General features: G+C 39.9%; 1 protein-coding gene and 1 long non-coding RNA gene across 2 annotated transcripts in view; both read right to left on the reverse strand.

The window, feature by feature from the left end:
• Positions 1-8493: 8493 nt before the first annotated feature.
• LOC129634801 (uncharacterized) lies at positions 8494-15924 on the reverse strand. Its single transcript, XR_008705909.1, has 3 exons — positions 15855-15924; positions 11138-11206; positions 8494-8660 (listed from the first exon to the last, which is right to left on the reverse strand). It is a non-coding gene; the product is annotated as an uncharacterized LOC129634801 (long non-coding RNA).
• A 1156-nt stretch (positions 15925-17080) lies between these two features.
• The window catches only part of CACNA2D3 (calcium voltage-gated channel auxiliary subunit alpha2delta 3), a 908562-nt gene continuing 899630 nt past the window's right edge, over positions 17081-26012 (reverse strand). Inside the window, exons 36-38 of the mRNA XM_055556946.1 lie at positions 25861-25973; positions 25563-25645; positions 17081-17449 (exon numbers count right to left, since the gene is read on the reverse strand). Coding sequence (XP_055412921.1) covers positions 17357-17449; positions 25563-25645; positions 25861-25973 — 289 coding nt within the window. The 3' untranslated portion in view covers positions 17081-17356. The remainder of the gene's footprint in view (positions 17450-25562; positions 25646-25860; positions 25974-26012) is intronic.

A 26012-nucleotide genomic window follows, 5' to 3' on the forward strand; every position in this document is an offset into this window, starting at 1 on the left:
CGGGGAAAGTCTCTCCACCTGCTCAGGGACATTTTATCATGAGTGTGCTGGTGCTTAAGAGCACAGTGCATTCTCTGAAACAAAGGCAACCACAGAAACATCCTGAAAGTTTACCTTGACTTATTTTTCTGTCATTTCCATCACCAGCTCTTAAACCCAGCACACCCAAACGGCCTGATGACACCTACATATCCTCCTGTTTTTGGAAAAGTCCGAGCAAAACGATATGTTCCATTTTGCTGCCTAGAACATCTGCGTCATTAAATGTTTTTCTAAAGTAAAACCCAACTAGCAATGTATATGGCTTCTAATCTGAAACAGCTTCAACTCAAGGCTTCCATCTTGAGATGAAATGCTTTGGTGCTCCTGGAGCTCTTAATCAAGGCTCTTCTTCCTGAGTCTGCTTCTGAGCCTTGCTTACCACTAAACGCTTCTTGTAAAATATGGTAAATGTAGGGCCTCAGAAATGCGTTCCTTGGGGAGGGGAAAAAAAAAAGTGTTGTGCAAGATAGACAGCTGAGCACACATAATGATTGCCATATGTCAAAGGATTTCAAACCTTTAAAATGGACTTGGGCAGTACTTTGCTAAGTGTTCCCATAAAACAACTGCTTTTATAGGTTTCTGAGGTCTTAGCAATGGAAAACGGATTCCTGGTCTTTCTGTATCTCATTTAGTTTTACCATTCTTTTGTTTCAAGGGCTTGGGGACTATCTCCCTTTGGCACCAAGCAGAATCTGATCTGGATCTTCCAGTAATGGCTCCTGAGTTACAAGGAAGCATTTTTCTCATGATATTCTTAATTTTAGTTAGCCTTTAAAATGTAGGGGAAATAGCCCTTTAAGTGAACCTCAGAGCCCTGGGACAAAGATTGATTAAAGTCATGAGCAAATGAACCGTTTATCTGGCTTCCCGCGTCTCTCTTCTCTTTTTAGTGGGAAAATGAAGGGATTAATTTGATAATAAGGCAAAAATCCTTAGGTAGGGGGAATGTACATAAATTAGTAACTTCCTCTGTATCTAATTCTTAATCCTAGAAAATTCCCCATGAAGGCCTACCCACAATCTAACTCAGGTGGCTTCTGTATCTTAGAAAGGAGCAAAGATTCTTTCAAAGGCCCCAAGGAAGAGGTTTAAGTTCTTCAAATCAAGGAAACTGTGCACTCGGAGTACCTCCAAGCTCTCTCCACATACCTCTTTGCCCGTTGTAAAGTGCAGCTTTCCACGTAACAAAGACTAAGCCAGGTTGTGTGTGTAAGAGAATCGACAAAGTCCTTGTTATCCTTATGTCCTGGACTCAGAGATAGAAATCGGAAAGTAGACCAATCAGATTCTTACCTCCTTTACTGAGTGCTATTAAGGAGAAAAACTGGAGGTTGTGTGAAGGGTGATTACAGGATGATGTGGAATGGTCATTGGAGGTTCCTTTCAGAAGCTTATATTAAACTGACTATCTGAAACATGAGTTAGCCACAGGAAGAACATTCAAGGCAGAAGGAACACAAGGACTGAAGTTCATAAAGGGCTTGGTGGGTATTAAAGAATGCCAGCTTGGCTAGAGCAGAGTGAGCAAGGAGGAAAGGCATAAGATGAGGATGAAGATGTGCAACTAATGGGGCTGCTGGTGAGACCCTGACGAACTTGCTGGCCATAGAAACAAATCTGCATTTCACCAAACTCTAGCTAACATTAAAGGCTTCAAGGCAAACTGAATCCAGTATGGATCTCTGTGTCTGGGGTTTAGAAAACCAGATGACAATAATGTAAATTTGCATCACAAGAGGTGTCAAAATTTTGAGTTTGCATAAAGCAAAGGCATAACACAAAAATACCATTTAAAATTCTCCCCTCTTACACAGTCCTCTCTGTTTAACATCAGCTCCTGCCCCAACCCAACCAGTCAACATCTTTGTTGGTCTGTCTCATGTTGATTGTGCAATATAAACATTGGACAACACGAAACATATACAAGGCAAATTGATTAGAAAATGAAATTGCAAATTTGACAAAGGATGCAAAATTTCCTGGAGTCCTGGAAAGTTGAATCAAGTTAGCTATACTCAAAGCCATGGACCAAGGAGGATTGGGCAGAGTTAAACCAAAAGAGAAAATCACTGAATATATAATTGGAACTTTAAGTGAGAATGATTTGAATATCAAAGAGTGAGGGTAAGCTTCAGAAAATTTGTAAAATCCTTGAATAATTTTGAGAGAGATAGATACTTTATGATAATATTACAGAAGTTCAAGGAAAGCTGAATTTTGCTATTAAACAATTTTGTCAGAACTGAAAAATTATTCAATTCATATTTATATTTTCTGAGAGAGTAGAGTTTTAATCAAGCCCTCTCTTTTGATCTATTTTGTTAAATATTAAATAAAATAAGCTTGTTTTCATAATTGCTATCTTTGTTTTTAAAGCCTCAATGTTTTTTACAGTTTATTTTGAAAATCTAGTCCCTATTTTTGATGGATTTATGTTAAGTAGTAGTTTTCCAGCACAGCAACAATTATCTTTGGATAATGAAGACCTCCTGTGCACACAGTTAGGAATGTGCTGTCTCTGCATATTAAGATGACAGCCCTGAGTCACTCACCAGTGCTCGAGTACCTTGAGTTACTTCTTAAAGAAGGAGATGACTTTCCTAAGTATTCATATTCTCCTCTGATCTTTCACCTTGTGTGAGGAGTTGTCTAGGAAAGGAAGAAAGCTGGGTCTAAGATCCTTTGGCTTCAGCCAAGTGAGTTAATCGACCATAGTCCAACCAGCAAATGAAAGCACTTACCCCCAGTGGAGGGATATTTCCGCTAAGCAAGAGCTTTCAGAAGCTACATGAAAAATGTCCTTGTCCTAGGAATTTTCAGATATCTGGATAACATTGTAAAGACTTCCAGATGGAAGATGTACCCCATTCAAGAATGACAAGTATGATACAAGTACTCAAAATTCTTTCCAACACTGCCTTTGAGAATGTCTGTCTGTGGATACCTCTTCAGAAACTTCCTCAGGCAGAGCCAAGAGCTTGCAACATCATGTCCAAGAGACTTGGAACCATATTCAGGTTTCTCTCCTTCCTATTTGTGTGATCTTGGACAAACAGATTTACCATCTTATTTATCTCAGCTATGAAGCTGGGCATAGCAATACCAACCCCCTGATAAGGCAGATGTAAGAATTAAGGTGGACAGTGCATAGAAAGTACTTAGCATTCTGCCTGGTCAGGAGTAAGCCCACAGCACATGTTCTCCAGTGGTTGCAAAGCAACAATACCTTGAAAGAAGTTAGACCTGACAATTCTAAACTCAGTGTCACATTTTGAAAAGTGAAGGTATAAAACCACATCTAGGATCTTGTGCTCACAGTAGCTTTTTCTCAGCTTATACTGCACATCATAAAGTGCCTTATGTACCAAAGAAATGCATTTCAATTTTATCCAATAGGTGAGAAAAGCCTTGGTAAAGTTTTAATTAATGGTTTAAAAAAAGACTTCAATTGCAATAATAATAGTAGCTGCCACAAATGCTTATTACATTCCAGCAACTGTTTATACCATTTTACAGATAATAATTCATTTAATTCTCACACAACCCTGTGAGGCAGGGACTATTATCATTCCCTATTTTATATATGAGAAATCGAGGAACAGAGGTCAAATGAAGGATCTAGGATTTGAATTAGAAAAGCATGATTTCAGAGACAGTAGTTGTAATCATTAGTATCTCATGGAGTTTAATCATTGATTTTGGACTTAGAAAGGCCAACCTAGAAGGCAAGGATATGGATCTAGCTATTAGAGAGTCCAGAAGAGACATAATGAAAACATGATCTAGACTTTGACAGCAGATGACCAGGATTTCAAACACCTGGCTGCAAGCAGAAATGAAACATTACTTAGTTCACAAGAGGACCTGAGGTGGGTAATAGGAAAGAAGATTTAACAACTTAGTGTCTACCTTGGTTGACCAATTGGATGAATAGGAAAGCTGTTCAAAGAAGTAGATCTGGGATAAGGGAAAAGAAGATATGAAGTTCAGTTATGGACAGGACACAAGAGGTCTGAAATTCTTGGAAACATCCACAGAGAAAGAAGGAATCATTTTGTGAGCTGGACAGATGCCAGAAATTTAAGAGAGGAAACAACATAATTTACCATTTAAAAAAATTTAATACAACCCACAGATTGTGAGAAAATATTTGCAAATTATTTCTCTGAGAAAGGATTTGTATCCAGGACATATAAAGTATTACTGCAATTCAACAATGAAAAGACAAATAGTCCAATTTCAAAAATGAGCAAAGGATCTGAATAGACATTGTTTTAAAGAAAATATACAAATGGCCCATAAGCACATGAAAATATGTTCACCGTCATTAGCCATCAGGGAACTGCAAATCAAAACTGCTATGAGATACCATTTCACATCTACTAGAATGGCTACAATACTAATTTAAAAAAAGATAATAATAAGCATTGGCAAGGACATGGAAAAACTGGATTACTCATACACTGGTGAGAAAGTAACATCATGCAACCAATTTGGAAAACAGTATGGCAGTTCCTCACAATGTTAAATGTGGTGTTACTATATGATCTACCAATTTCACTCCTAAGTATCCATCCAAGAAAAATGAAAATATATGTCCACATAAAAACTTGTACACAAATGTTCACAACAGCACTGTTCATAATAGATGAAATGAAGGAAAAAACCAAATGGCCATTAATGGATGAATGAATAAATATGGCCAAGTCACACTGGAATATTATTCACCAAAAAAAAAAAAAAGAAGTACTGCTACATGCTATGACGTTAGTGAACCTTAGAAACAATATGCTAAGTGAAAGAAGTCAGACACAAAAGATCATATATGATTCCATTTATATGAGATGATTGGAAGAGACAAATCTATAGAGACAGAAAGTAGATTAGTGGGTGCCTAGGGATGGGAGCAGAAAGAGGAGAAAAGAGAAGTGACTGCTAATGAATATAGGATTTCCTCTGGGGTGATTAGATGGCAGTGATAATTGTACAATTCTGTGAATATACGAAAATGTACTGAATTGTACACTTTAAATGTGTGAATTGCATAGTATGCGAATTAATATTTCAATGAAGTGTTTTAAAAAATTCATTGGGTCCAACAATAGAACTAAAAACAGCATCTACATGTCCAACTGAATTATGGTGCTTAGACTTCAGTTTAATCAACACACCAAGGGCTAATTTTATTTCATCTTTTTTCCCTTCTCTCTAGTATCACCTACAGTCAACTTTTGTTTTCAGCAACGGGTATGCTGAGTTCTACCCTATAGTTTTTCCAAATAAATCCTTTAAAAGATTCATGAATGATAATGTATGATTACAGAGAAAGCTCCAACTCTCGTAAGCTGCTGGCAACTAGCAAGCAAATAAGTCAAATTAATTTTTAAACTAGCAACTTCAAATATTTACAAAGTTGGTCTAATTCCCGTCGTGTTTGGAAGTCATGTTACGAAGGACTTACTGAGTCACGATTGCATAATGGACCCAAGTTTTAGGTTACTGGTAACTGGAAAGGATTCAGTTTGAATTAATTCTAAACCCATAATCTTATAAGTTTACAAACAAAAGGTTGCATTTTAATTCTGGCAGGTTTAGGCATTTTCTTCCAAAGGCCTTGTCCTTTCAAGAATAGCAACACCTTTCACCTTCCCCACGCCAGCTGATTTTCTATCATCAGATCTTATAATAATTTTGTCCTTTCTAAAACCAAAAGCAGTTCTAGTTCCGAACTGCAATTCATCAGGGGAGGGTCCATGGTGCTGGTCAAAGCCTTGTGGCACTAGCTTTCACCCAAATGGGTTTCATACGCTTCCACAGGGCAATGTCTGCATTCACTTAAGATGCCTACCACACGGCTGGGAATTTTTATTTGAGATTTGTAAAGGGAGCAATGTGAGATTCAGACAATGCGCTCTCTGCTTGTACTTGTGTCTGCAGGAAGCATGGATGAGTAGCACAAGAGCTGCTTCTAGGATGAATCCTGGCAGGTTAAGGTGAATGCGAACATAATTACATGCTAAGATTTTTGAGTTTTATTTGGTGAATCCAAGGAAGTCCCTTGATGTTTTCAAACTGAAAAAAATGGAATGCTCCAAGATAGTTGTTAGTAAAATTCATTTTGATTAAATCAAGTCTACACCATGACTTCGAGTAACTGATGATATTAGTGTATGCTTCCTGTGTGCCAGGAACCATCTTTACATTTGACCTACACAAAGACATTTACTGCCAACAATCATCCTTTTATCATCCCTGTTTACAGGCGAGAAGATTACATTTCAGACAGGTTAAGAAACTGACCCTTAGTTACTCAGTTGACTCTCTTTCTCTTCACCCATCAAGCCATCTTCTACTTTTATGTATTTTGAAATATGTTAGAGCTTTCAGTGCACTTCCAGTGAAAAAAATAAGCAAAGTGACAAAACTTGAAATGGATCCATGGTAGGAGGCGGTGGTGAAGAGCAGCACAGAGACCTCCAAGTAGGCTACTTCAGTTGTTCTGTAAAGAGAGTCTCAAGGTTTGTACTAAGGTTAGTGATAGAGATAAAACGCTGTAGGAAGATTTCAAATCTGTTTTGCAGAGCTAGTCTTCCTGGGGGACTGGATGTGGAGTGAGGAAGAGAGGAGTCAAAGTGTCCATATTATTTGGAATACACCACTGGATCATGGTGGTGGGGCTGCTGAAGCTCTTGACCAAGATGAGAAAAGAGGGAGTACTGGTTGGAGGGGAAAATACAGAGATATATTTGGAGTGTATCAAGATTGAGATGCATCTAATACATCCAACTGGGATGTGAAATTAAAGTAGAACACTGTTGGTTAAGCTATATAAATACCTTTTTTGGGGTTACATTTACAGCAAGCACAAAATGACTCAATCACAGATTGTCTGTTATAAGTAGTAATGTCTAAGAATTACCATCATTAAAGGTGACTTAGGATAGAATGGTATAAAGTCGTGAGCAAAAGAAAAAGTTAAAATAACCATGTCATTATCATGTTAGTCACTCAGTCGTGTCTGATTCTGCGACCCCATGGACTGTAGCCCGCCAGGCTCCTCTGTCCATGGAATTCTTCAGGCAAGAATATTGGAGTGGGATGCCATTCCCTTCTCCAGGGGATCTTCCCAATCCAAGGTTTGAACCCTGGTCTCTGGCATTGCAGGCAGATTCTTTACCATCTGAGCCACCAGGGAAGCCCCAAGTTACCATCAGATCAGATAAGTCACTCAGTCGTGTCCAACTCTTTGCGACCCCATGAATCGCAGCACGCCAGGCCTCCCTGTCCATCACCGACTCCCGGAGTTCACTCAGACTCACGTCCATCGAGTCAGTGATGCCATCCAGCCATCTCATCCTCTGTCGTCCCCTTCTCCTCCTGCCCCCAATCCCTCCCAGCATCAGAGTCTTTTCCAATGAGTCAACTCTTCGCATGAGGTGGCCAATCCCATAAACAATATTAAAGCAGAAGAAACCAGAAGATATCAATGCAGCATAGGATAAGATGACAACTTGGTTTTATAAAACTGGTTCAAATAGTTGATAGCATATTATATAGTAATATTATTTCTAAGTAGCTTACTAGTAGTAGTATTATCAGAATTAGTATGCAGTATTAACGTAATAGTACAAATCATTAAAATAGTAGTAACTAATAATTATCCAAATCACATCATGTTTAATTCAAAGTATTCCTCATTTAGATACTGTCTCATTTAAACCTAAAGGCAATACTGTGAGTTGGGTTCTGTGATTAGTTCCTTCATACGGGTGAAAAACTTGAGGCTTACAACTACCAGGTATTTTGAGCAAAATCACGTAAGGATTAAGTTGTGACGCTGTAACTCAACTTTACGTGTGATTCTGACCTCAAACATTGTGCCTTGTATAACAGCCACATATTCCTCTTGGTAGTGTCAGAGAAATACGCTAAATGTGACCTAGTGTGGTTACAGCAACAGTAAAACCAATACATTGAAAGCCAAAGCAGTACTGAATTTTCAGTACTTGAGTGTTATTGTTACAAGGTAAGAAACAGTACACGCTATATCTAACGGTAGCAAACTGATGCTACACAATTGCAAAACAGCTCTGACCGTTTCTTTAACTGTTGATATACATTTTGGAGATAAGAGATTTATTATGGTATCAATGTTGGTTCTAGATCTATGGGTATAAAAGAAAACTTAGTATAGATTATTATTTACCCTGGTATTAGAAAATTACAGAACATTATAACATACCTGATAATAATGTGAAACAATGTAGCGCTCTTAGCACAGCACAGCATTTATGCATTATTAAGCTGTGGTCACATGCACTATATCTTAATGCACTGCATCTACAATAACAAAGAATAATAACATGGATGATGTTAAATACTGGCAGCGAAGTATATGATACTTATTTAAAACTACAAATTACAAATATTAGGACTCACACTGTGGTGTTGGAGAAGACTCTTGGAGAGTCCCTTGGACTGCAAGGAGATCCAACCAGTCCATCCTCAAGGAAATCAGTCCTGAATATTCATCAGAAGGACAGATGCTGAAGCTGAAGCTCCAAAACTTTGGCCACCTGATGCGAAGAACTGACTCAGTGGAAAAGACCCTAATACTGTAAAAGATTGAAGGCAGGAGGAGAAGGGGCGGACAGAGGATGAGATGGTTGGGTGGCATCATCGACTCAATGGACACAAGTTTGAGCAAACTCTGGGAGTTGGTGATAGGCAGGGAAGCCTGGCGTGCTGCAGTCCACGGGGTCTCAAAGAGTCAGACACAACTGAGCAACTGAACTGAACTGAACTGAAAATGTATGGTCTTTCAGGATATTGTTTTACTACTGTGCTAAACCAAAAGACATTACGGTACCTCAATTCTATAAATATTTGTGCAGTGTATCTCTTCAGTGAATACTTACTATTTAAGTGCTAGACTGATTGTGTACTTTTGCTAAAATTATAGATATTACACACTAGTTATTGTAGTGGCAGAATTGCTTCCGAGTTGGAAACAAGTGTGACATGGCTTAGCAATCATATCATAACAATGCTAAAATTATAGTTCTACCATGTAGAGTGATGCAGCAAAGAGACTATTCTCAATATCAGAGCTGGCACAGAACCCAAGTGGTCGCCAAGTGGGTTGGGGAAATTACAAGCTTTTAGTGATATGAAATGAGGAAATGTGATTTCCCGAGAAACAGGATGCCTCCTTAACTATTTCTCTGAAACCTTGGGGGTCGCAATGGTGGTTTTCCAGATGTAGGTTATAGTCCTGTATAGACCACTGGGCTCCCTATTAGCACTTGTGTTGTTTCAACTAAAACTGCAGGCTGCACCAGCATAGGAGCTGCATCGTTGTCATAACTAGAAGCAAGGTAGGACTCTGGACAAGGAGAACAGCCTTACTGTTAGAAAAGGTATGTAGAACATAATTGTGTTATTGCGACTGAAATGATAGAAGAGTGTCATTGCTGCACCATATTGTGAAATAATCATACTGTCAAATTTCCTGTAAAGACAGTATATGGGATAATGCAGGAGTGAAGCTGGAGCCAGCGTCACCAACAGCATAATGCAATATGGCTGGTGAAACTGTTCTTTTCTGGGTCTCGAGAATAAGCACGTGGCAGGAAAAGAAAGTGACAAGGGGAACGTCAACAAGGTGGCACAGTGCACAGGGCCTTCCTGCTCCATCACCAGCTGGGTGGCTTAGCCAAGTCACCTCTGAGCCGCACGTCTGTTATATACACTGTGCCCCCTCTCACAGCATATTCTGCTTTACTACATATAATTATGGGAGCAGAACTGATCATATGCTGTGCTGAACTGCATTATGTCAGCCGATACTCTCCCCTTACAATCTGAGAAGCACTAATGCTCGCACACTATCATGAGTTATGTTCTTTTATGTCTTTAGTTATATACATATAAAGGCATTAGATTATACTCAGGTACTTCCAATGTGTTAAATGGTGCTAGGTTGTGTGACGTGAACAGTCAAAATCACGGGGGCATGTTTGTACTATAGAAGCTCCCATATTGATAGTGCTGACACCTTCTAGCATGCATGCCTGTAAGCTGTGAGGAGATTCCTGATTTATCACATTGTGAGAACCTTAAAAATTGGCAGCAGCAATCTTCTCAATCAAGGGGTTGATCAACTATGGTCCATGTGTCAAATCTGGCCCACTGCCTGTTTTGTACAGCTTTCAGGCTAAGAGTGATCTTTACATTTTTAGATGCTTGAAACTTCTAAAGAATAATAACATTTCGCGACATGTGACAATATAAGAAATTCAGATTGCAGTGTCCTTTAAAGAAAGTTTTAATGGGACACAAGGGGCTCTTGTGCTATGATGGCAGAGTTCAATAGTTGCAACAGACACAGACGACACGGCCCACAAAGTCTAAAATATTCATTCTGGTCCTTTACAGAAAAAACTTCCTGACTCCTGGTTTAAATCATCCTGCATCACCTAAAATGTGTGTATGAGTAGGAAGTACTGTATTTTCAATATACTACAGATGTAGCCATAGCGCCATATTACTCTGCTGTTTCTAACCATAGTTAACAAAAAACATCACTGTAATCTACTATCATATATTGCCTTTAGTGTGTCCAAATGCTTCTGAATTATAGTATCCCAAACTAGAAAGTACTGCCATCCTGACTTCGTACCTGTCTGAGGGGACCGGGGTCTGCCGCCATGTGGGACCATAGTACATTGTACTGATGCATATGGTACATAGTATTGTAACGGTGAAGGCAGAAGGCCCTGCCTCTTAGCGCCTCTAGCAATCTGGGTAACTTGCTTGTCAAGTCCAGTTTCCTCATCAGTGAAATGGGAATAATAACAGGTGTAGGAAATGATGATGGAAATTCTCTGCACAGTAACTTGTAAATAGAAGCTCTCATAAACAGAATCATGGAAATGGTTTATTCATTCCACAAACACTTGCTGGGTGTTCTCAATTGAACTTGAGAAGCAATTAAAAGTGTGGGGAATTCAGACAGTTGAGCTCCCTCCTACAAGGTGTGGGAGGGGAGACTTAAGAGTGAACAGGGAAAATGCCAGCGCCCTGTGAGTACCTTGCTCTGAAAGAAACCGGCAGGTGGAGAGCGAGGATTCCCTGGTGTTCAGTGGAAGACTGCTGAGGCCTGAAGGACAAGAAGGACCCCATCATCTGAGTATTTTAAGATATGCTATACAGGGATTGCTACTGAATTGAATCTGCACATTAGTAGCTTACACTATGTAAGGGATTCCCAGCACTGGTGGAGCAAAGGTACACAATTCAGATGCCACGTGGGGATCCACAATGTCTGTGGCGTCTATTATTTTGTTTTAAACTTCCTCTTGCCTCAAACTGAAACAACCTAAAAATGTTTCCAGATATTTCCGAACGTTCTCTAGTGGGCAAAGCTGCCCAGGCTTTGTAATTACTGGATTAGGAAACACTTTCTAATGGAAATGATGCCTGCAAAGTCCCTAGTAGGAATTGCAGCTGCTGAGAGCTAGATATATAAAACAAAGTCACATGAGTAGAAATGCCCCTGACAGGCTCCCCAGCATATGTGTGCCAATTAGAGGCATCTTCACAAAGCTCCCGAATCACACACACTGCAAATGGCCCTCAAGGGTCTTCTAAATTATTATGACCTCTAATATTGAGAGTAATAAAACTGTGCTCTTCTGCCTATTATTTTAATATTTTCTTAAACTATACAGACTCTTAAAACAAGAGAAATATTACCCTTTGCAGTGCTATACTGACAGAGTGTGGTCCACTGGAGAAGGGAATGGCAAACTACTTCAGTATTCTTGCCTTGAGAACCCCATGAACAGTATGAAAAGGCAAAATGATAGGATACTGAAAGAGGAACTCCCCAGGTCAGTAGGTGCCCAATATGCTACTGGAGATCAGTGGAGAAATAACTCCAGAAAGAATGAAGGGATGGAGCCAAAGCAAAAAGAATACCCAGCTGTGGATGTGACTGGTGATAGAAGCAAGGTCTGATGCTGTAATGAGCAATACAGCATAGGAACCTGGAATGTGAGGTCCATGAATCAAGGCAAATTGGAAGTGGTCAAAGAAGAGATGGCAAGAGTGAATGTCGACATTCTAGGGATCAGCGAGCTGAAATGGACTGGAATGGGTGAATTTAACTCAGATGACCATTATATCTACTACTGCGGGCAGGAATCCCTCAGAAGAAATGGAATGGCCATCATGGTCAACAAAAGAGTCCGAAATGCAGTACTTGGATGCAATCTCAAAAACGACAGAAAGATCTCTGTTCGTTTCCAAGGCAAAGCATTCAATATCACAGTAATCCAAGTCTATGCCCCAACCAGTAACTCTGAAGAAGCTGAAGTTGAACGGTTCTATGAAGACCTACAAGACCTTTTAGAACTAACACCCAAAAAGGATGTCCTTTTCATTATAGGGGACTGGAATGCAAAAGTAGGAAGTCAAGAAACACCTGGAGTAACAGGCAAATTTGGCCTTGGAATATGGAATGAAGCAGGGCAAAGACTAATAGAGTTTTGCCAAGAAAATGCACTGGTCATAACAAACACCCTCTTCCAACAACACAAGAGAAGACTCTATACATGGACACCACCAGATGGTCAACACCAAAATCAGATTGATTGTATTCTTTAAAGCCAAAGATGGAGAAGCTCTATACAGTCAGCCAAAACAAGACCAGGAGCTGACTGTGGCTCAGACCATGAACTCCTTATCACCAAATTCAGACTTAAATTGAAGAAAGTTGGGAAAACCACTAGACCATTCAGGTATGACCTAAATCAAATCCCTTAGGATTATACAGTGGAAGTGAGAAATAGATTTAAGGGCCTAGATCTGATAGACAGAGTGCCTGATGAACTACGGACTGAGGTTCATGACATTGTACAGGAGACAGGGATCAAGACCATCCCCATGGAAAAGAAATGCAAAAAAGCAAAATGGATGTCTGGGGAGGCCTTACAAATAGCTGTGAAAAGAAGAGAAGCGAAAAGCAAAGGAGAAAGGGAAAGATATAAACATCTGAATGCAGAGTTCCAAAGAATAGCAAGAAGAGATAAGAAAGCCTTCTTCAGCGATCAATGCAAAGAAATAGAGGAAAACAACAGAATGGGAAAGACTAGGGATCTCTTCAAGAAAATCAGAGATGCCAAAGGAACATTTCATGCAAAGATGGGCTCGATAAAGGACAGAAATGGTATGGACCTAACAGAAGCAGAAGATATTAAGAAGAGATGGCAAGAATACACAGAAGGGTACAAAAAAGATCTTCACGACCCAGATAATCACGATGGTGTGATCATTGACCTAGAGCCAGATATCCTGGAATGTGAAGTCAAATGGGCCTTAGAAAGCATCACTACGAACAAAGCTAGTGGAGGTGATGGAATGCCAGTTGAGCTATTCCAAATCCTGAAAGATGATGCTGTGAAAGTGCTGCACTCAATATGCCAGCAAATTTGGAAAACTCAGCAGTGGCCACAGGAGTGGAAAAGGTCCGTTTTCATTCCAATCCCAAAGAAAGGCAATGCCAAAGAATGCTCAAACTACCACACAATTGCACTCATCTCACAGGCTAGTAAAGAAATGCTCATAATTCTCCAAGCCAGGCTTCAGCAATATGTGAACCGTGAACTTCCTGATGTTCAAGCTGGTTTTAGAAAAGGCAGAGGAACCACAGATCAAATTGCCAACATCTGCTGGATCATGGAAAAAGCAAGAGAGTTCCAGACAAACATCTATTTCTGCTTTATTGACTATGCCAAAGCCTTTGACTGTGTGGATCACAATAAAGTGTGGAAAATTCCGAAAGAGATGGGAATACCAGACCACCTGATCTGCCTCTTGAGAAATCTGTATGCAGGTCAGGAAGCAACAGTTAGAACTGGACATGGAACAACAGACTGGTTCCAAATAGGAAAAGGAGTTCGTCAAGGCTGTATGTTGTCACCCTGTTTATTTAACTTATATGCAGAGTACATCATGAGAAATGCTGGACTGGAAGAAACACAAGCTGGAATCAAGATTGCCGGGAGAAATATCAATAACCTCAGATATGCAGATGACACCACCCATATGGCAGAAAGCGAAGAGGAACTCAAAAGCCTCTTGATGAAAGTGAAAGAGGAGAGTGAAAAAGTTGGCTTAAAGCTCAACATTCAGAAAACGAAGATCATGGCATCCGGTCCCATCACTTCATGGGAAATAGATGGGGAAACAGTGGAAACAGTGTCAGACTTTATTTTTCTGGGCTCCAAAATCACTGCAGATGGTGACTGCAGCCATGAAATTAAAAGACGCTTACTCCTTGGAAGGAAAGTTATGACCAACCTAGATAGCATATTCAAAAGCAGAGACATTACTTTGCCAACAAAGGTCCGTCTAGTCAAGGCTATGGTTTTTCCTGTGGTCATGCATGGATGTGAGAGTTGGACTGTGAATAAGGCTGAGCGCCGAAGAATTGATGCTTTTGAACTGTGGTGTTGGAGAAGACTCTTGAGAGTCCCTTGCACTGCAAGGAGATCCAACCAGTCCATTCTGAAGGAGATCAGCCCTGGGATTTCTTTGGAAGGAATGATGTTAAAGCTGAAACTCCAGTACTTTGGCCACCTCATGTGAAGAGTTGACTCATTGGAAAAGACTCTGATGTTGGGAGGGACTGGGGGCAAGAGGAGAAGGGGACGACAGAGGATGAGATGGCTGGATGGCATCACTGACTCGATGGACGTGAGTCTGAGTGAACTCCGGGAGTTGGTGATGAACAGAGTGGCCTAGCGTGCTGCGTTTCATGGGGTCGCAAAGAGTCAGACAGGACTGAGTGACTGATCTGATTTGATCTGATCTGCTGCTAAGTCATGTGTGACTCTGCGACCCCATAGACGGCAGCCCACCAGGTCCCCCGTCCCTGGGATTCTCCAGGCAAGAACACTGGAGTGGGTTGCCATTTCCTTCTCCAATGCATGAAAGTGAAAAGTGAAGTTGCTCAATCATGTCTGACTCTTAGCGACCCCATGGACTGCAGCCTACCAGGCTCCTCCGCCCATGGGATTTTCCAGGCAAGAGTACTGGAGTGGGGTGCCATTGCCTTCTCCAGAATAATAATGCTACAGTTCCTTATTTTACAACTGCTTCATACATTGAATAGTACTTTTTACCACTGCCATTACTATCTTATTTTAGTGTCCTGCATCATCTTAGTCTAATGAATGTATAGCATATGGAGTTGCCCTGTTGTTATTTTAGGACAGATAAAGGCATCACACAAATATTCTCGTCTATACTGTGATTTATTAGTCTAACTTCAATAACTATTGCAAATGTTCTACTATATTTTTATGAATGTTCACATATATGAAAGTTTCTACAGTTTAGGAAGAGTACTGCTACAGTTTAGGAAAAATACTGCTAGCTCCAGGTGACTTCTGAATCCATTAACTTATTATATTGAATGTCAAAGCTTATAATTTTAGTAACTGTGCCATACAGTTAGATTTAACTGTATCACTTTAAGGTTTATCTTAATTATAAGTAGCAAACCAAACATTTTAATAAAACTTTCTGTGATGAGATCCCTTTGGAGACAATTGGCATCAATCATTAGGTCTCGCAGTAGAAGTTTTCAAAACTGGCAATGGCAGGATAACAGGATATTCTATTACTCCATGCTCTCTGCGTAGCGCTGAGCCTCCCACAGGGCGCTATAGCATGGGGACAGGTATACACAACCGTCCTCTATGCTGGAACCGCAACTCCTGCTACTACCATCACTTGCTTACTTGCTTAAATGTTTACTGAGGGTCTGCTCTGAGCTGGATACTCTACTCTTCTCTCCTTGGAGACGAGAATACAGCAGTGATAGAATAAAAAACAACAAATAAAATCCTTGCCTTCATGGTGTTTATATTCACCTGGGGAGAGACAAACAATAAACAAATCCAGTGGTGATAATATCAAGCAGGGAAGAGAGAAGGGGTGAAGGCGCGTGCAAGTGACAACTATACACAAGGAGGTCAGCGTGGACTGCCGCAAGAGAAGGACCTGAAGAAGGTAAGGGAGGAGAGCATGCGGCTATCTGGGAGAAAGAGCATCCCATGGTGAGGGAATAGCAAGTGCAAAGGCCCTGAGGCAGGTGTCCACTTAGCATGCTTGAGGAGCAGGAAGACTTTGTGGGTTGGAGAAATAGTAATTGAAAGAAGCATAACAATGCAGTACTATTATTCTTATAAATACTAGAATCATTATAGTATAAAGTAGTATGATGTCAGTAGGATAATGCAGCCTTTTTTTTAAGAGTTTGATTTCTCCACGTGACTTTTAGATGTTTGTCCTCTAAAGAAAGGCATTCTCATTTCTACCTAGGCACAGAAATTATTCCACTTGGAACGGTTATTTTGGAATCACAATCCAGTGGAATCTATTTTCTTTGGTTCATGATCCAGTGTTTTAATGCTTACAGGTCTGAGTAGTTTCACATTCTGTAACATATAAGACCGAATTTCATCTCCTGTTTATGGGGAAAGCTAGAAGCCAAATTCTCAAGCAATAAAGTTGAGTCATTTGTAGTCACCATTCTTTCCTCCTTCAAGTCTTCTCAGAACAAATTCCTAGGGTTTATGACTTCTTTATTTCTATTCCCAAATACTTCAACACTTAAATATTATGGAAGCTTGTGTTCTCATCCAAATTATGATTTCTATTGAAGTTTTGTTCAACAAAATTCAGGGCTCTGTGTAATAAATTCTTCTGATGTAGATGATATTTTGATTTACTTCTGTAAATATTTTTAAAACAGAGTAGAGCATCTAAACAATTGTTAAATGTTTGTCTAGGATCTGCTTTAGAGTGAAGTCTCTGCCAACAACCATTCTTTTCTTGCCGTCTGGAATGGGTGACTTTTTCATGCACTTTTCAGTCTGTTTTCTCAGCAATAAAATGATAACAAAACCCAAACCAGGAGATTATGATTTTAACATACTTTATTTAAAAAGTACACAGTTTTAAATTGGTTTCAATGGGTTTCAAGCAGAAGGGATGCTGCCCACTTGCAGTCCCGTTTCTGATGAAGGATGATAATAATGTAGCAAACTCACATTTGCATGACTGGCAAAGTAAAAAGATAACTTTTCTGTCAACATATTTTTAAGAGTTTGTATCACGCACAGTTTAAAATCATGAGATGCTGATGGCTGGACTATATTTCACGTCTCCTATGTCGCACCATAGTTTGGTTCACAGTTTATCCATAATTTAGCATGCCAAGAGAACATCTCCATCAGTGTCACCTTGAGAAGAGTATCAAAAGCAGAGGGAACAGGATCAGGACCATCTTGGCCTTGAGATTCGGTGCACCCCCACACTCCCTCGCATTCTCCTACAGGGAAAGGCAGGGTTGGTTAGAGCAGAGACCGATTCCAAGATGCCTTAAACTTCCCAAGGTATGTGGCGTCCCCAGATCTCTCTCCCTGCTCTTCAGCATATGAACAAAATCATTTGGAATCTAGATAATGTCCAGGAAATGGACTTGTGTACATTTCATCACATTAGTAAAGACAATCTCTGACTTCACTTGTCAATGCATAAAATATGCAAAATGACTTTTTGCATACTCCAATGCAGAACACTCAAGAGGTAAAGGACTGTTGGTAGAGATGTCTGTTGTGATTATTTTATAAAAGCAAAATATTGACCTTCTAAGTAAACGATCACATCTCGGATCATTTCAGAGACTTGGCTATGGAAGGTTTTATTAACACGTGTGACTTCTTTTTAATTTCAGGGAAGGGAGGTTCTGTTTTACAAAAATTAAATCATATTATTTACTCCTTTCTGTACCATGATTTTCATCTAGTAATTGACAGAAATTTCTCCATGTTCATTATTTTAAGTTTCTTTTATTCAGTCTTTTTTTTTTTTCCTTACTGATGGTTGTTCATCTTCTCATGTGTTCTCTACTGTTACAAAGAGTGTTGAATGCAAGTCCTTCACCAAAATTGGTATTTGTTTCTGCTCTGGCCTAAGGTAAAGATGTTCAGGAATAAGAGTGAAGAGCTAAAGGATATTTTTGCCTTCAATGGCTATTGTCAGATACTTCATTGGTACCTGTATTTTCTGATCATCCAATGACTTGTATCTTTCATGTCCTTGGTTAATTGTTTCTTTTTTTTTAAAGATCTTTTTTTTTTTAATATATATAGTTCATTTTTAAAGTCTTTACTGAACTTGGTACAACATTGCTTCTGTTTCTTAAATTTTGGTTTCTTGGCCATGAGGCATGCAGGACCCCAGTTCCCCAACCAGGGATTGAACTTGCACCCCCTACACGGGAAGGCAAAGTCCCAACCTCTGGACCTCTAGGAAAGTCTCAGAGCTTGGTGTATTTTTAAATGCAGTTTTTCTTCATTAATTTAAAGAGCTCTTTATGCTTTTATTTATAAATGTTCTCAGGTTCTATAAATTGGATACTGACTCTCAGTTATCCTTTTTATCAAAGGTTGTAATTTTTATATAGTTAAATAAATCTGTTTTTCTTCCATTTTTTCTGGTCTTGGATAGGAAGGTCTCTCCAATACCTAGAATTTTTTTTTTCTTTTAGAAATTTCATTGGCATATAATTGATCTACAATGTTGTATTGCTTTCTGTTGTACAGCAAAGTGTACTATATATATAGTATGCATATATATGGTATGCATATATATGCATAAAATGGGAATATATATATATATTCCCATTTTATTTTCCATTATGGTTTATCACAGAATGAGTAAAGTTCCTTGTGCTATACAGTAGGACCTTGTTGTTTATCCATCCCATTTATAATAGCTTTCACTTGTTAATCCCAAATTTCCAATCCTTTCCCCCCACCTCTATATCTGTGATTTTGTTTCTGTTTTGTAGATATGCTCATTTGTGACATATTTTAGATTCCACATATAAGGGATATCATATGGTATTTGTCTTTCTCTTTCTGATTTAGTTCAGCTAGTATAATAATCTCTAGGTTCCTCCATGTTGCTTCAAATGGCATTATTTCATTCTTTTGTATGGCTGAGTAATATTCCATTATATATATACACACACTACACATCTTTATAGATTCATCTGATGGTGGACACTTAGATTGTTTCAATGTCTTGCCTACTGTAAACAGTGCTGTTGTGAAGACAGGGGCGCATATATCTTTTCAAATGATATTTTTGTCTGGATACATGCCCAGTAGTGAGATTGCTGGATCATACGGAAACCCTACTTTTACCTTATGAGGAACATCCATATTGTTTCCCGTAGCGGCTGCACTAATTTACATTCTTATCACAGTGTAGGAGGGTTACCTTTTCTCCACATTCCCTTCAGCATTGTGATTTGTACACCTTTTAATGATGGTCATTCTGACTGGTATAAGGTGGTGTCTCATTGTAGTTGTGTTTTGCATTTCTCTAATAATTAGTGAGGAGAAGGCAATGGCACCCCACTCTAGTACTCTTGCCTGGAAAATCCCATGGATGGAGGAGCCTGGTGGGCTGCAGTCTGTGGGGTCGCTAGGAGTCTTAGTGATGATGAGTATCTTTTCATGTGCCTGTTGGTCATCTGTATGTCTTCTCTGGAGAAATGTCTATTTAGGTCATCTGCTCATTTTTCAAATGGGCTCTCTGGCTTTGTTTTGAGTTGTATGAGCTGTTGTATATTTTGGAAATTAAGCCCTTTCAGTTGCATCATTTGCAAATATTTTCTTCTACCCCTTAGGTATTTCCTTTTGTTTTGTTTATAGTTTTCTTTGCTGTATAAAAGCTTATAAGTTTGATTAGGTCTCATTTGTTTATTTTTACTTTATTTCTATTGCCTTAGGAGAATGACCTAAGAAAACATTGGTACAATTTATACCAGAGAATGTCTTGCCTATGTTTTCTTCTAGGAGTTTTATGGTGCTATGTCTTATATTTAAACCTTTAAGGCATTTTGAATTTATTTTCATGTATGGTGTGAGGATGTGTTCTCACTTCACTGATTTACATCTGACTGTCCAGCTTTCCCAACACCACTTGTTGAAGAGGTTATCTTTTTCCCATTGTATATTGCCTCCTTTGTTGAAGATTAATTGACATAGGTGTGTGGGTTTATTTCTCGGCTTTCTATCCTGCTCCATTATCCCTATGTCTGTTTTTGTGGCAACGCCATGCTGTTTTGATTACTGTAGCTTTGTAGCACTGTCTTAAACCTGGGATGGTGATGCCTCCTGCTTTGTTCTTTTTTCTCAGATCAGCTTTGGTGATTCTGGGTCTTTTATGGTAACATATAAACTTTAAGATTATTTGCTCTACTTCTGTGAAATGTTGTGGGTGTTTTGATAGAGAATCTGTAGACTGCTTTGTGTACTATGTCCATTTTAATAATGCTAATTCTTCCAATCCAGAAGTATGGGTCCAATCCCTAGAATTTCTTATGAGACCATCATTTATCATTCAGGTCCATTCTATGTTCTCCCCTTTGAACTGAACTTCTGTCATATGTAAGAGTATCTATTCTTTTCCACTGACTTCATCCTACTGGGTCTAGAACCTTAAAGAAAAAAACAGTGTTTTTTTTTTGTCATTGTTGTTGCTCTCTTGTTTCTTAGTGTTTATCATGTATCTAGTCTCCAAAGCAATTTGTCTTATTAACTTTAAAAGATTTTTACTCTTGTGAATTTAATGCTAAGTATGCAGTTCCACCAGAGGCAGCTGCCGGGAGGAGCAACCCGACATCCAAGGTGCGGTGGCTGCCCGGGCGCAGGAGGGCCTAGAGGAGCTATCCCACGTTGAAGGTCAGGAAGGGCAGCAGTGAGGAGATACCCCTCATCCAAGGTAAGGAGCAATGGCTGCGCTTTGCTGGAGCAGCCGTGAAGAGATACCCCACGCCCAAGGTAAGAGAAACCCAAGTAAGATGGTAGGTATTGCAAGAGGGCATCAGAGGGCAGACACACTGAAACCATACTCACAGAAAACTAGTCAATCTAATCACACTAGGACCACAGCTTTGTCTAACTCAATGAAACTAAGCCATGCCCATGGGGCAACCCAAGATGGGCGGGTCGTGGTGGAGAGATCTGACAGAATGTGGTCCACTGGAGAAGGGAATGGCAAACCACTTCAGTATTCTTGCCTTGAGAACCCCATGAACAGTATGAAAAGGCAAAATGATAGGATACTGAAAGAGGAACTCCCCAGGTCAGTAGGTGCCCAATATGCTATGGGAGATCAGTGGAGAAATAACTCCAGAAACAATGAAGGGATGGAGCCAAAGCAAAAACAACACTCAGCTGTGGATGTGACTGGTGATAGAAGCAAGGTCTGATGCTGTAAAGAGCAATATTGCATAGGAACCTGGAATGTCAGGTCCATGAATCAAGGCAAATTGGAAGTGGTCAAACAAGAGATGGCAAGAGTGAATGTCGACATTCTAGGGATCAGTGAACTAAAATGGACTGGAATGGGTGAATTTTACTCAGATGACCATTATATCTACTACTGTGGACAGGAATCCCTCAGAAGAAATGGAGTAGCCATCATGGTCAACAAAAGAGTCTGAAATGCAGTACTTGGATGCGATCTCAAAAATGACAGAATGATCTCTGTTTGTTTCCAAGGCAAACCATTCAATATCACAGTAATCTAAGTCTATGCCCCAACCAGTAACGCTGAAGAAGCTAAAGTTGAACGGTTCTATGAAGACCTACAAGACCTTTTAGAACTAACACCCAAAAAAGATGTTCTTTTCATTATAGGGGACTGGAATGCAAAAGTAGGAAGTCAAGAAACACCTGGAGTAACAGGCAAAGTTGGCCTTGGAATACAGAATGAAGCAGGGCAAAGACTAATAGAATTTTTCCAAGAAAATGCACTGGTCATAGCAAACACCCTCTTCCAACAACACAAGAGAAGACTCTATACATGGACATCACCAGGTGGTCAACACCGAAATCAGACTGATTATATTCTTTGCAGCCAAAGATGGAGAAGCTCTATACAGTCAACAAAAACAAGACTGGGAGCTGACTGCGGCTCAGATCATGAACTTCTTATTACCAAATTCAGACTTAAATTGAAGAAAGTAGGGGAAACCACTAGACCATTCAGGTATGACCTAAATCAAATCCCTTAGGATTATAAGTGGAAGTGAGAAATAGATTTAAGGACCTAGATCTGATAGATAGAGTGCCTGATGAACTATGAAATGAGGTTCGTGACATTGTACAGGAGACAGGGATCAAGACCATCCCCATGGAAAAGAAATGCAAAAAAGCAAAATGGATGTCTGGGGAGGCCTTACAAATAGCTGTGAAAGAAGACAAGTGAAAAGCAAAGGAGAAAAGGAAAGATATAAGCATCTGAATGCAGAGTTCCAAACAACAGCAAGAAGAGATAAGAAAGCCTTCCTCAGCGATCAGTGCAAAGAAATAGAGGAAAACAAGAGAATGGGAAAGACTAGAGATCTCTTCAAGAAAATTAGAGATACCAAGGGAACATTTCATGCAAAGATGGGCTCAATAAAGGACAGAAATGGTATGGACCTAACAGAAGCAGAAGATATTAAGAAGAGGTAGCAAGAATACACAGAAGAACTGTACAAAAAAGATCTTCACGACCCAGATAATCACAATGGTGTGATCACTCACCTAGAGCCAGACATCCTGGAATGTGAAGTCAAGTGGGCCTTAGAGCATCACTACGAACAAAGCTAGCAGAGGTGATGGAATTCCAGTTGAGCTATTCCAAATCCTGAAAGATGAAGCTGTGAAAGTGCTGCACTCAATATGCCAGCAAATTCGGAAAACTCAGCAGTGGCCACAGGACTGGAAAAGGTCAGTTTTCATTCCAATCCCAAAGAAAGGCAATGCCAAAGAATCCTCAAATTACCAGACAATTGCACTCATCTCACATGCTAGTAAAGTCATGCTCAAAATTCTCCCAGCCAGGCTTCAGCAATACGTGAACTGTGAACTTCTTGATGTTCAAGCTGGTTTTAGAAAAGGCAGAGGAACCAGAGATCAAATTGCCAACATCCGCTGGATCATGGAAAAAGCAAGAGAGTTCCAGAAAAACATCTATTTCTGCTTTATTGACTATGCCAAAGCCTTTGACTGTGTGGATCACAATAAAGTGTAGAAAATTCTGAAAGAGATGGGAATACCAGACCACCTGACCTGCCTCTTGAGAAACCTATATGCAGGTCAGGAAGCAACAGTTAGAACTGGACATGGAACAACAGACTGGTTCCAAATAGGAAAAGGAGTACATCAAGGCTGTATATTGTCACCCTGCTTATTTAACTTATATGCAGAGTACATCATGAGAAAACGCTGGGCTGGAAGAAACACAAGCTGGAATCAAGATTGCCAGGAGAAATATCAATAACCTCAGATATGCAGATGACACCACCCTTATGGCAGAAAGTGAAGAGGAACTCAAAAGCCTCTTGATGAAAGTGAAAGTGGAGAGTGAAAAAGTTGGCTTAAAGCTCAACATTCAGAAAACGAAGATCATGGCATCCGGTCCCAACACTTCATGGGAAATAGATGGGGAAACAATGGGAACAGTGTCAGACTTTACTTTTCTGGGCTCCAAAATCACTGCAGATGGTGACTGCAGCCATGAAATTAAAAGACGCTTACTCCTTGGAAGGAAAGTTATGACCAAGCTAGATAGCATATTCAAAAGCAGAGACATTACTTTGCCAACAAAGGTTCATCTAGTCAAGGCTATGGTTTTTCCTGTGGTCATGTATGGATGTGAGAGTTGGACTGTGAAGAAGGCTGAGCGCTGAAGAATCGATGCTTTTGAAGTGTGGTATTGGAGAAGACTCTTGAGAGTCCCTTGCACTGCAAGGAGATCCAACCAGTCCATTCTGAAGGAGATCAGCCCTGGGATTTCTTTGGAAGGAATGATGCTAAAGCTGAAACTCCAGTACTTTGGCCACCTCATGCGAAGAGTTGACTCATTGGAAAAGACTCTGATGCTGGGAGGGATTGGGGGCAGGAGGAGAAGGGGACAACAGAGGATGAGATGGCTGGATGGCATCACTGACTCGATGGACGTGAGTTTGAATGAACTCCGGGAGTTGGTGATGGACAGGGAGGCCTGGTGTGCTGTGATTCATGGGGTCGCAAAGAGTCAGACACGGCTGATCCACTGAACTGAACTGAACTGATGCAGTTCTGGGAAGAAGGAAACAGCAACCCACTCCAGTATTCTTGCCCAGGGAATCCTGTGCACAGAGGAGCCTGGTGGGCTGTGTCTGTGAGGTCACACAGACTCGGACATGACTGAAGGGACTTAGCATGCATTCATGCACTGGAGAAGGAAATAGTAACCCACTCCAGTATTCTTGCCTGGAGAATCCTGGGGGTGGAGGAGCCTAGTGGGCTGCCATCTATGGGGTCGCACAGAGTCAGACACAACCGAAGCAACTTAGCAGCAGCAGCACCATGCAGTTCTGGCTGAAATGAAGTGGCTTTATTGTTTTGGGACAATTGTTCATATTTCTATTTTACATAGATCTTTTACTAGAGGTGATCATTGGATTTTATGAAAAGCCTTTACAACATATGTTATTGAACTCTCCCTTGTACATAGAAGCAAACATTCTCAATAAATTCCAAATTCTTCTTAGCACTACACTGACTTTAAAATATTTTCTAGTATTTGGATAGTTTAAATAACATTAAAATTATTTGGTATTTACAGGTGACATTAACAGTCAGTGGGCTACAGTGGCATTTTATAAAAAATAAATATCCTCTCAGTATCCCTATAATAATTGGTCTAGGCCAGTTTTCTGTTTTTCAAGATGGAGGTGGAGTATTTTTAAATTGTAATTTTTTTTACTATATTTAAATCTTTTTGCCTACAACTTTGAAGGACATAATTCACCTACATCTATAAGTTTACTTTCTTTACTACAAGCTTAATTTTTTCTCTGATCATCACTTTTGGTGTAAATGTAGTGCCTTTATAGTTGTGACCTCATGTGTTATAGGGGGTTTAAAGGCTTATCATCCCACATTTAGATATTGTGACTCTTGATCTGACATTAGTACTGTGACTTTTGCTTTACATGATTTTTTTATAAGTAAAAGGCTGTCTAAAAGTAAGCAAGGGAAAATAACTTTAACTACAATTTGAAATAAGTAAAACAAGATGGTCAGAGCCGCTTTATGTGTAATAGTGGAAAGTGGTAAAACTATAGCACATTTGTAAAAGGGAAGATAGTAAAGAGGCTTTTAAAAAATATATGTGACTATAATAAGAAAAGACTATTAAGTAAAGACTAAATAAGAAGGCATTGAGAGGCTGAATGTAGAGTACCATTAGCCTTCCTATATATTATTTCTTGGTTTGCCTGAAAGGGATGATTTTCTCAAGAGTAAACTTTTGAGCTATAGTTCTCTGATGGCTGTGAGATCCTCATGGAGAATCTGATGGTAAAAGAGTAGGAGCGGGTATCAGATTACCTCAGGATGGAAGCCATGACAAGATTCCGGACGCCTTCTGATCTTCTGGGCCTTTAAACGTTCACACTTAAGCGATTCATTATGTTGACTGTAGTTAAGGCATATTTCCAAGATGCTCCTTTTCCTTATTCTGCATTTCAGACGTCAAAACTTGGCACTTAGCTCCCTTAACACCTGCTCTCTAACAGTGGAAAGAATATCATCCCTCCCTCTCTGAGATTCCTCCCCTGGGTTTCCTACTGTTGCTCCCCCTTAGCAGCTTCATCAGTCGCGGCTGGACTGACACACAAAAGGATATACCTGATTTCAATGGGTGCCATGGTGATGGGGGCCACAGACTCACAGAGGCAGCTGCTGTCCACCACCACCATGAACAAATTGCTGCTTGGGATCTGCTGGATGACAAAGGACCTGTTGGAACAAGAGGCAGAGAGATAGTGAGTGGTCATT

Source organism: Bubalus kerabau, chromosome 20, assembly GCF_029407905.1.
Source record: "Bubalus kerabau isolate K-KA32 ecotype Philippines breed swamp buffalo chromosome 20, PCC_UOA_SB_1v2, whole genome shotgun sequence".
NCBI classification, from domain to species: Eukaryota; Metazoa; Chordata; class Mammalia; order Artiodactyla; family Bovidae; genus Bubalus; species Bubalus kerabau.